This window comes from Xiphophorus maculatus, chromosome 1, assembly GCF_002775205.1.
Source record: "Xiphophorus maculatus strain JP 163 A chromosome 1, X_maculatus-5.0-male, whole genome shotgun sequence".
Taxonomy (NCBI): Eukaryota; Metazoa; Chordata; class Actinopteri; order Cyprinodontiformes; family Poeciliidae; genus Xiphophorus; species Xiphophorus maculatus.
This window is the reverse complement of record NC_036443.1, coordinates 3,102,900-3,115,091: the sequence shown is the minus strand read 5'-3', so window position 1 is coordinate 3,115,091 and position 12,192 is coordinate 3,102,900. Positions and strand designations below refer to the sequence as shown.

At 39.2% G+C, this 12,192-nt stretch overlaps 1 protein-coding gene across 1 annotated transcript in view; it reads right to left on the bottom strand.

The window, feature by feature from the left end:
• The window catches only part of LOC111609429 (LHFPL tetraspan subfamily member 4 protein-like), a 34,160-nt gene that overhangs the window by 9,154 nt on the left and 12,814 nt on the right, over positions 1-12,192 (bottom strand). Inside the window, exon 2 of the mRNA XM_023337890.1 lies at positions 1,042-1,278. Coding sequence (XP_023193658.1) covers positions 1,042-1,278 — 237 coding nt within the window. The remainder of the gene's footprint in view (positions 1-1,041; positions 1,279-12,192) is intronic.

Below are 12,192 nucleotides of genomic sequence, written 5' to 3'. Positions count from 1 at the left end.
TACAACATATATGTATTTTTCAATAAGATTCTCAATCTTTGCCACTGACAGATTTTCAATATGTGGAAAATGCTGAGTAAACAAACTGGGCGTTTAGGGTCCAAACTCAATTTTACTTTAGAGTGATGCATAGATTTGAAATTTGGTGTAAAAGTGTTGTGAATGTTCAGCCATTGTAAAGAGCATGTTGGGCTTCCTGCGCAAATTCAATTTTAACTCCCCATTTTTTATCAATTTGAATATCTTTCCAGAAGATGTTTGTTGTGTAAAAGTAGTGGATGGCGACAAGCTTTAATCAACCACCTCAAAAACCATGAAAATTAAAAGACTGGAAGATTGACAGCATAGAAAAGTTATATTGTGTTTAAACATATAATTTGACAGAAATACAACATAAATTATTTGAAAATAAATTCTCTTTGCATATTCTATTTCTGGTGAAACATGAAATAAACCGAAATAGCTAGAAAACCACCAATTTATTTCAACACATTGTGGTCAAATAAATCATTCAATCCCCTTTTCTGAAAGAATGTAAGGGATTCTTGAAGAGACTATTTTGATTTTAGCCATATTTTTTTTGGCATACCTTAAAAAAGTCAGAATAGTAAATAGCATTGAAGACAGATATTTATATACTCTTCATAGAAAGATTCTTACCATACTTTATCTGTCTGACAATAACTTTATCTCCTTCTTTCCTTCTTTTTCATATTTATTTCTGTCTCATTTTTCTTTCTCTTTGTTCTTTTTCCCTTCTCCTTTGTTGTTCCTTTCTTTTTCCCCATTTCCTTTCTTTTGCTCTGTCTTTGCCCATTTTTGTACTTACTTCCTTTTTCCTTTCTTTAATTTTTTAATTGTTTCTTTCCTGGATCACAGAAATCTTTCACAAATTTTATGATTTCTTTTGCCACTCATTTATATCAGCAAACAACCACACACAGTGTTTTATTAATGCCAGTGCTGAACTCAACTTGCTAATAAAATACAAAGACTGTTGAGGAAACCTGAATTCTTATGTTTGAGTCGACTTTTACTCACCTTTGTTGTCTGTCTGCAGATCATCCAGATAGAAGTCTGTCTGCCGGTTTCCCAGGACGAAGGCCAGGAAGGAGAGGATGAGGGCGTCCAGGATGCCCATGATGGCCAGCATGTAGGCCCAGCGTACTGAGCAGTCACCCAGAGAGTATTTCCCTGAATGCTCCCCACACATATCCCGGATCACTTCCGCATCCCAGCCGTCGGGGAAGATCATGCAACCCAGCACCAGGCACACTCCTGAACAGGGAAATGGGAGAGAATATGTCCTACGTTAACGTGGGAACAAGGATTACAATTGTGCACAAATCTTTGTGCTAATGTTGAAAAAACACAATTTTGCAATTGTGGTGTTTCCATTAAATAAGACCTCAAATTAAAATCACACATTAAGCTTGATCACGTGATAAGTCATTAAAAATCCTGGCAGCAATGGATGTAAAAAAAACTACATGAGATACAGTATATTTATTGTCCAGACATGTCGCTAGCGTTCATCATCTACTGTCCATCAGAGGAAACGTTCGCGTCTTATTCAGACTTTGGAGTGACAAGTCCCTTATTCTTAAGAGCAGCTTTGTGTTTTGGGGAAATTGTAGTCACCAATTTTACAGAAGTGCTATGAATTAAACACATTGGAATAACACACAACGTTTTATGAACCGTGTGATGCTGTGAGAACTCTGGTAGAGCCAGCAGGACATTGTCCAACAAAAACAAAGAAAAGCCACCATGCTATTACTACTTCCTGTTGTTTTCTTCGGTGTTTTTGCTAGTGGTAACATCTGGCCATTGATCATTTGAGTTGTGTGATACAAAGAAAAATGTTTCCATTGCAGTTTTGTGAAATGCATTTAGTTTGATACGACTGCAACACCACCTCATCCTATCGCAATTTTTTTTTATATAAAAAAAGTGAGGATTTTTCTGAATTGGCATGAATTAGGCAAATTTATTTTTGTAATTTCAATTTGCACAATTATATGGTTGATGGAAATGCAGTTACTGATTCAAGTGTGTTCTTCATATATAGTTGCATTAAATGTGCAGTTTTGTTCAATCCTTGTAATACCTCAACTACAGCAAATGAAGTCCTTTGTAGCATTAGCTTGCAAGACTCTAATAACACATATTTCTGAACGTATACCCATAATAACCATTAGCTAGCAGGAGGCAGCACGCAGGTCAGCAGGAAAAAGAAAAAGAATGATGCAGGAAGTCTTATGGCGTGAAAAACAGAGAAATAGATCACATGCAGAATCAAAGTGTTGACAGCACACACTGTAAAGCCCTTCAGGGAAATGAATGTATGCATTCTCAACGCTACAACAGAGAGGGCAATCCATACTTTGCACCTGCTCATTCATCAATGTGTGCATCACCAAGGGAGCTGATTTTGCCTTATTCTGTCCTCACCAACACTGTTTAACTAGCAGTCATCGCTGTGTGCCTTAGTGGGGCTGTAAGTAAAGCAGTGGGTTCACAGAGAGATGGGACATGCATAGTAGATATTCCTTTCAGAGCAGTCAATTGTTTTCCACAGGCAGTACCTTTTGTGGTACACACAAAAAGTCACTCAAATTTAGCCAAATCAGTGGTTTAGTGCTTCCCTTCCATTTAACGGAGCTCAGCTGTTTAGAATATATTCTTCCTGTAGTTTTAGCAATTGCAGTGGAGGAAGTGAACAAAAACATTCAGTCCATGTTGGCAACGCTTCCAAATATTGAATCAACAATAACAGCCATCTTGTTCAGATCGGCACTTCTGTCTTCACAGTGGAGGATGGTTGTTTACAGCACAGGCAATTTCATCGAACTGGCGTGTTGCATACGTCACAGGTAAACTGTAGCGATTGGGTAAAATTTCAAACCTCAACAGAGTCCACATCTTCAGAAAGGAATCAATTCTCAATAGTCAAGAGTCCAGACACTCTGGATGTAACACAGCATAGAACAAGGAGCTGGTTTTTACCACGCTAATTTGTGTTATTATTATTTTAACCCCATGCCACACATTGTACAACCTTAATTTGTGAGAATGCCCCTTGTTGATGGAATATGTGAAATTTAAAGGATGGTATCATAGGTTTGTTGATTAGTTGTGCCTAGCACCAAAACAAATTGATCAGTGCTGTCCAACCTGTAACTGGACTAGGTTAACTTGGTGATGATGTCAGTCCTAGCCCAGAGTTCTGGTTTCTGAGAAAATTTAAATGCACCATAAGGTCACCCAAAGACCCAATGTGTTGAACAGAACTTTGTTTTTGTTTTTTAGCAACATCAGGAGGTACAGATGATGGTAGTCCTCCAGACAACACCCCCTACACTACCTCCCCTCATCATCCCCAACTACACTGTGTCCACAGTGGGTCACTTCTGGTTTCTAGGAACCGTCCTACCTCAGGACCTCAGACAGTCTTCTCCTCACACATAGACAGTGTTCAGAAGAAGGCCCAGCAGAGACTGGGCTTTCTGTGACAACTTGGGGAGTACAATCTGAGTTGTACTCAAAATGTACAATTCGAGTGCTGCTGGTCTTGTGCTGTGACCAGCAGCACAGGAGCTGCTGGTCTTCCATTATTCAAAACGTGTTTTGTTTGACCATCAATGTGTGGTTTGGCTCATCCTGAAACAGGACTGGAAAAGACGGTAACCAACAGTCAGGTCTGCAGAGAGGATTACCGGGGGCAGATCCTTCCTCTATTCAAGGCTAGGGTCAAGAAAAGGGGAGATACATCTCTGCAGACCCCACACATTCTGGACACAAACATTGTGAAAGTCCAAAAAACACAGTTTCGCAATTGCTGTGTTTCCATTAAATAAGAAACGCAATTAAAATCATGTGACTAGTCTTATTCATGTGATGAGTCATTAAAAAACATGCCGCGCCATCATCCTCCTACCACTGCCTGTTGCTTTCGTCCTTTACACCAGGATGTAAAAGACGAAGATGGTTGTTGATCATCTAACTCGTGTGATGCGAATAAAGTGTTTTTTTGCAGTTATGCAAAATACAGATATTGGCGTGTTTCTGTTCAGCAAATTTATTTTTTAAATTCCAATTTGCACAATTATGTGGGAAATAGAAATGCAGGTAACGATAGTCTGGGAATAGGTAAAGCTTCTCATACGGTTCAGACTTCAACTTGAAATTTGTGGACTGCTCTTAGCAGTGCCTTCTATGAAATGAAACCAAGTGAGTTAAACCAGCTCTACTATTTTTGATCAGAAGAGAGTGCAGGTATTCACCCAGAATTATGTCAGAAGCTTCTTGATGTCTACAGAAAGCAGGTGGTTGAATTGCTGTTTCCTGGGGGACATTAATTCAGATATTTGTTCTATTATGAGTGTATCTTCAAACATGCCTGTATATCCTATAGGTGAGAATTCTGGCTATAAAAGTGAAGTTGATTAATCATACGCCTCTACTATCTAATATTGGTGATTCCCACTGAACCTGTTTTTTTTTAAACATACTGGCAAGCCATTATGAGAAAATGGTGGGCGGTGAACTCATGGCAACAGATGAAGGAGGATATGAGATTAGTCACCACCTCTCTGTGTAAACATGCAAACACAAGGAGTCCTATTTTAGGCTGGGATGTACACCGTTTCAAACTGTGCCTGCCGCTCTGACAATATGATTGTAATGAGAGAATATAACGATGATAATACAGTAAGTAAAGAGAGAGAGGGAGAGCAAAGGAAGCCGTTATCATGGGAAATCATCATGTTATTAGCTCCTTTTATGACCTTTATGCGAGATATTAGCCATGATGGGTGACGATAAAATCATTAGCGTGGTAATGAGCATCAGGTAACATGTTTTATGGAATTTTGATGGATGTGCCTCCTCCTGGCATAAAGCTCATCCAAAGTTTCTAGTGTTCGAGAATCGCACACACACATACACACCCCTGCACGCACAAAAAGGGGGTTGGTGGTTTAAATGTTTCAGCCTGATGGCAACTCATTTACCGGTTATTTCCCATTGTGGTAGCAGTTATTTATGGCCTTCAATTAGTCCAAGCTGTAGAAGCTGCAATTACATGTGTTCATGAGCGCAAATTACGCTGAGAGAGCGGGAAGATATCTGTGGAAATCAGGGTCTCTCTGTCTGCACTAATACTCAAATCTAAAGTAATTACAGTTACATTACAGTATGTTAAAACCGCAACACTCAGAATGTTCACACTGACAATAGAGCTTCGGAACATGACGTCACTGCTCTAGACGTAGGGATATGAGCTCCATCTTCAGGGGCCATAAACATAACCGACAAAAATTACTGTCTCACAGATATTTTGAATCTACAGTACAGACCAAAAGTTTGGACACACAGTTGTGTCCAAACTTTTGGTCTGTACTGTAAGTTGCTTAAAATTATTTAGCAATGGCACGAACTTGCTGCATTATTGGATGTAATGTCTGATCATACAACTGAAACGGTAAAAAGATGGAAAACGGACTTTCGTTTCACTATTTTCCTGCCTCTAAACAACGAGAAGCGGGCTAAGCTATCGGAGCTAACGAAAAGGAGACAAATGGCCTGGGTATCAGTGGTGAGACGTCCTGATACTACGTTCTCCAACATCCCAAGATATCTACAAGTTTTCTCCAGACATGTCCAAATTACAGCACCACCAGAAGGTATTCACACACCTATTTAATTTTCTTTTTATTACATTACAAACTCATTCTAAAATGGATTTGAGTATTGTTCTTTTGCAAAGATCTAAACACAGAACACACATTACAGCAAAACATGATTTGAAAGGGGAAGTATGATGTGTTTTCCAGGCACATAGTGCCATTTTATAGTACAATCAAGTAACTATGTTACCTTAAGTTGCTTTATAAAATGCTTTATATCAAGTTTGACTTAAAAGAAAATTAACTTTGTAATTTAATGCCTTGAAATTGGGCCTCTGTCTCTTTAAAAACTCCTGCTTTTTCTGACACTCCAACTTCAGGAAGTCATCAAAACATGGCTCCTCTATTAACCATCCATCCATCCATTTTTTAACACAGTTGTCTCATAGTGGGGTCGGGAGGGGTGCTTTAGCCTATCTCCAGCGAACGTTCTGGGCGAGAGGCGGGGTACACGCTGGACAGGTTGCCAGTCTGTAGCAGGGAAACACAGAGACAGACAGGACACACAACCATGCACACACACACACCTAGGGAGAATTTTGAGAGACCAATTAACCTAACAGCCATGTTTTTGGACTGTGGGAGGAAGCTGGAGTACCCAGAGAGAACCTTGCACAGCTGAATGGTTGCCATGGAGATTAAAGGATTTCTCAAACATGCATGAAAGAATCAAAGCAACCCTCCAGGTATGCTTTTGATTAGGTAGAAACATTATATCATGACGTAAAGCTCAAAAAAGTTGGATCTTACATCTTACTGCACCCTTAAGAAAGACTGGCATTTTTTTATTACCAAAAGTTTGTTGATCCAGTGTCTTCATGGTTTTAAAATGTTGCTGGAGCACTTTTGGTAGCAACCACAGTCTGATGTCTTCATGGGTATGTGTCAATAACATAATGGCACAACTCCGTTTTGGAAATTTTCTCGGTTTTCTTCCTTTACAGATCTTCTAAAGTTTTATCAGCCTCTGGAGGACACTCACAAATTCCTTTGTTATCTTGGCTGAATTCTTTATGTCAGTGTCAGGTGAGAAGATGAACTGTCAACTTAGCTTGAGCTCCAATGCACTTTAATTGAGGCTTTCTTGAACAATCCCTATGCATTTGGCTGCTGACAAATGCAACTTATTCATTTATAAGCAACTTATTTGCTAGTAAACTTCACAGGAAATATGGTGTTAGAGAGGTCACGATTACCCCCTGTTTATGCCCAGACATGACTTTTGGAGTTCAGGCCACAATGTTCTATTTTGGCGTTATCAGACCAGAGGATTTAGTTTCCGTTGGCCTCCTTCTATTTGGCGACACTACAATAAAATAACTGTCATGTGGAGAGTGGCTGTCCTGTCACTACTAGGAAACAATAAAGCTCAACCTGAGTGGGCATGTTTACCTCAATGTTTGCAGTATTGGATTAGAAAAGGTTGATTGAAACAGCAAAATTCATCAAAAAGTGTGTATACTTGCTTGAGGGGGTTTATGGCTTGCCAAAAAAAGAGTTGATGTGCTAAAAGGGAGATGGTAAAAAATGTGGCAAATATGGTCAGATGTAGCGAACATTTGCCTGTTTATTACAGCTGTGTGTAACATCAACATTTGATGTCATTACACTTTTGCATAGCCTGGTTGATTTACACTAAACCGGTAGATGGAAACATGCCTAATTTCCTTCTTTTCTTGCAAAATTGTAAAAGTCTGCACAAAGTTCACGTCAATTGAAAGGAAACATAGTTACAACTGGGTTATTGGTCACTTAATTAATGAACCAAGATGCTTGGTTCATTAACTGCTTTTTACTTTGTTAATATGAGCTACTTTGTGAACATTAGCAAGATCACAAAATGTGTAAAAAGTGAATGTATGTGAATAATTTCTCAGGACTCTACCATCTTCTGCTGCTTTTGTATGTCTGCTTTTGGGGGGGGGTGAGATAAACAGGTTTGCAAAAAGATCTTCCAATGTGGTTATTTTTAAAATCTCTGCTTTAGACACAGCTCTGTACAATTGATTTTCAGAAATGACAGTACAACGGCCTACTTCACGCGCTCCCTCTTCCCTCACCATAAACCCTACCAATGGCTAGATTGTGGTTATGAGTGCCCTGACTCTGTCAAAACACTGACAGCACTTTCAAAATGTTTTAAATACCATTTTATCTTGTATTCACTCAGAGTTGGGTGAAAAACCCCCAATTAGAGCTTACTATCCTTGTTTCTTGTCAAGAGCACAAAGTTGAGATTAAAAGATTAGCTTTACAACGGTTTAAATCTCAGGGTGTTTTTAAGCATTATAGTCCGGTAGACTTGGTTCCATTGGGGACCAAACTTGCAACATTCGTTACATTTTCAGCTCTTGTGGTTTCCTTTGACACTGTCCTGTGTCAAACCAACCAAACCCGTTGGAAAAACCTGTACCCCTCCTGGCCTGTGGTGTCATTGCACCAAAAACCACTGAAGGAATCGACACAAAAAAAGAGTCCAATTATCATTTCGCACCTCCCCAAACAAACCAGACTTTCTAGACAAAACGAACTGGCGTTCGATTAAATTGAACCAGACAGGCCCAGTGTGAATGCATCCTTACTGCAAATCATCCTTAAAGGTGATTTGCTGTGAATTTAGCAAATCACAGCAAAATGAGAGTCATCACTTTAAAGTGGTTTCACATCTAGAAATACTTTGGCATTTGAGTTGCGTAAAGCAAAACTAAATAATATTGGGTCATTGCTGTTATATTTGAGATGAGCCACGGTGCTCAAATTTATAACTCTGTCTATAGTATGATGGGGTTATAAAATCTTGCTTGTTTGGTTGTGAGAACGGCCATCTGATACAGTCTCTCCTGCGCTTTCTGTCTTTTTTCTCCACCTCAAAATATTCAAGTGGTGCCACAGGGCTAAAAATAACCTCCACTTTCCCTCAACCCAAGAAAAAAAAACCTTTGAAGCTGGAAGGGGGTTTCCCCCTCCTCCTGCTACTCAAGATACTGCGTCCTGAACTTGGAGGAAGGAACTTCAAAGGCAGCAAGCAGAGGGACTGAACACAAAAGGTGGATTGAAAAGCAGCGAGGAAGAAGAGCTGAAGAATAAAGGAGCCAAAAGGAAACAAGTGTGTATTTAGAGAATTTAGCTTCATTGTGACTTCTTTCTTTCTCATTCTTTCTTCGTTCGCTTTTCTGAACCAAAAAAACCCCCAAAAAACAGTCGGAAACATAGGCTTGGTGTCCCGCTAAGCTAAATGACTGAGATAATTTATTTATAACATCTCAATGATATTTATAGACTGGTTACATAAGTTTTTCCCAGACTGTTTCATCTAAATGTCTTCACCCATTTTTTTTTCTTAAAACAAAACGTCACAGATATTATGTAACACTTCTAAAAATACAGCGACTGTCCGTGTGTGTGTGTGTGAGCGTGAAGGAGGCTTCACACTACTTCTTCTGAGCATCTTGACTCCGTGTTCGCTGTGACGCCATCCAAGGCGGATTTTTTTTTAGGTCTGGGCCGGGCCAGCTTCAGCCTACATTACTGTTATTCCTAACATGTTCACTGTGTCAGACAAGACGAGGAGAAGTGACTTGCAATGACTGAAAAGAACTTGAACAGGAAATACTATTAAAGAGAAGCTTGAAAGAATTTAAAAACTAGTTTTAAATTTTGCAGATTTTTAAAAGATAAAAGTAATTTTGTTTACAGTGTGATATTTGTTAAAATTATGTGCTCTTTAACAGGTTAGGATAGGTCTATGGCCTATACAAAACCTACTCATTAAATTTGTTTTATATATATATATATATAAAAAATCTTTCTTATATAATGAGATCTTAGTCTGATCAGTTCTGCCTGTTATGAGTCTATACTGAATGAGCTGCTGTAGAACCACTGTCACTTTAAATCCAAATAAACTGGTACTGGCCACACCCCCAACTCACTGGTGAAGTTCAGTGTCTTCTAAGTAAGATATATTGGAGATGCAGGTTGACAAAAATACATATTTTGTTTGCAAAACAATGTGAGTTGCCAGATTTATTACATATACATGACAAAAAAAAATTAAGCTATAAAACTATCAAAAATCCTTTACGCTAATTTCCTTTGGACGTTTTGTCCTACTTCAAAAGCTTCTTGTTGAGTTCGAAGTCCAACACAGATCTCTGGAGTACAAAGGTGTGAACACAAGTGCATTAAGAGATCGCCATAAAGTCGTAAAGCTGTCTGGGGTCTGCCCTTTCTATTTGCCTCTGTGTCTGGACCTTAGCTCAATGTTCGCCATCCAGCTAATGGATGCCCTCCTTGCTAATATGTCGAGCTTTTATTACAGCGTAGTGTGTTTGTGTGTATTGTGATGATGGAGGGAAGGAGGGGGATTCTTTTGAGACCGTAAATTGCTGACAGCGCTCTTTACAAGATGCTTCGCTGCCAGAGTTCACCGGCTCACTTGGCACTGATCTCTGCCTCTTTTGATACGTCGTTACAGCCTTTCTGTCTTTTCTCTAAGTGTAAATGTGTTGTGTGTTTTTGACATTTTGATATTTATTAAATGCATGTTGATGACTCTCCAGAGATAATGATGAAGTCTTAATGTGTGGAATGATAAAGGAAAGATAAAGATAAACTGCGGACAGTTCACCAAATGGAATATTGGTTTAGCACTTTCCTCCCTTATGTTTCTTTCATCAACTGAATAAGAAGGAAGTTGCATGCAGGGGACAAACTTTGTGAGGATGCTTCCATTTACTGATGGGTGAGAATTTTATTCATTTTCAACAATTTACAAGCTCTGACAAAAGTCCAAGTCCAAACTTCCAGCTCTGAGAGCTGTTAAATCAATGCTGCAGCAGTGGTCGGGCAGACCACATAATGCCGGACAGTGGTCCATGGTGGTTTGAATCCTCTACTTCTGCATCCATGTGTAACATCTTCATCTGAAAAGAATTATTTTGTGACTCTTCTGCTTGTAGCTGCACATTGTTGGATTAGCTCTGCCACATTAGTTCTAATTTGTTCTTTTTGTACACTTTAGTACATAATATTTTTGGTTGAGGTATTGTTTTAATACAGTCTGTATCAAAATCCTTCAGAAGAATATCAACATCAAAACTTTGGACGTTTTATTTAAAAATAGGAAATATGAATAAGTTTGGGATTATGTGATAAAAAAGTATGTATGAATTCTATGACAGAGCAAGGATGAAGAACTGTAAAATCATTTTTTCTCATATTTCTCCTTTTGTCTCTCGCGCGGGCCCCAGACACACATATTCAGACTTAGTAACAATGAAGAGAGGGGTCAAAGGAATCCATTATTTAGCTGTAGGGATATTTTTAGAAGCACCCTAGTGACTTTGGAATTATTTATTAACTGCCTGATAATTAAAACATGTACGTTTGGTTGAGAAAAGCAGACAGAAATCTCAGAGAGAGCAGGAGGCGGGGATGTCCCCCGGGGAAACTCTTCCCTCTGCATCGCTCTGCATTTCTGCTGCTGCATTGATTTAACAGGAGCTGCTGGGGAGCGAGAGAGAAATACACGTCCGTCTGGCAAAATTAGAAAGCTTGTCTGCAGTTTAATGCATTATGTAGAGGGAAAAAAATACAAGTTTCAGAAGGAGTCCTCATTAATTATTTAATCTTGACCTCGTCAAGTTTATGTTTTCGTCCTAATTCAAGTAAAGTCCCATTCATGTGAACAGACGTCTGAATACACCTATTTACTAAGGGGTATATGATGTCTGCATAGCAGCAGTGAGTGTTGAAGTTTACCTGATCGTCTTTTATTACAACGTATCGATGTAACACACAAAAACACTAAGAATTTCTGTTTTAAGGTGCATTTACACCAGCACTATTTAGCTTGGTTTCATCAAACTCCAATCTGTTTGCCTAGAAAGTCTGATTGATTTGGGGAGGTGTGAGTGCACAATTGAAAGAGTCCCCCCCCCCCCCAAAAAAAAACGGAAGTCTGATCCGCTTAAAAATCTAGGTTTTGGTTCTGTTGACATGAGCTCCTCTGCGGCTTGTATGTATATGTGAATGCTAAGTGGACTGGAAGAAGACTGTAGTGCTGGGCATTCTGGGTAAATACAAGCAAAACAAACTCATGATTCTGGCACTGAAGGGAGAAATGGTGTGTGTTTTGTTTACCAGCCAGAAAAGAGAAATCCCACAACCACTAAAATCTGATGCCACTCCATTTTTGTTTGCATATTGTGAGTAAAGAAGTTACACTCCATGTCTTGAAGGAAGCGATATTTAAGCGCTTGTTCCCTTCCATAGGCAAGGAGGGAAACAGGAACTCAAGAAATTGACAATTTTCCTGAAACATTAATTTTTTTAATTATCTGCCATTAGCAAAGCTGCAACACATTAATAACCTGCAAAGACCCTCCTCCTGGCTCTGATTGGTTGTTTCTGACTGGGACAGGTGCATTAATGTGGATGCAGTACGACCACAGGGGGGAGGCAACAGATTACCTGTCTCATATTCTCCTGTCAGGATATA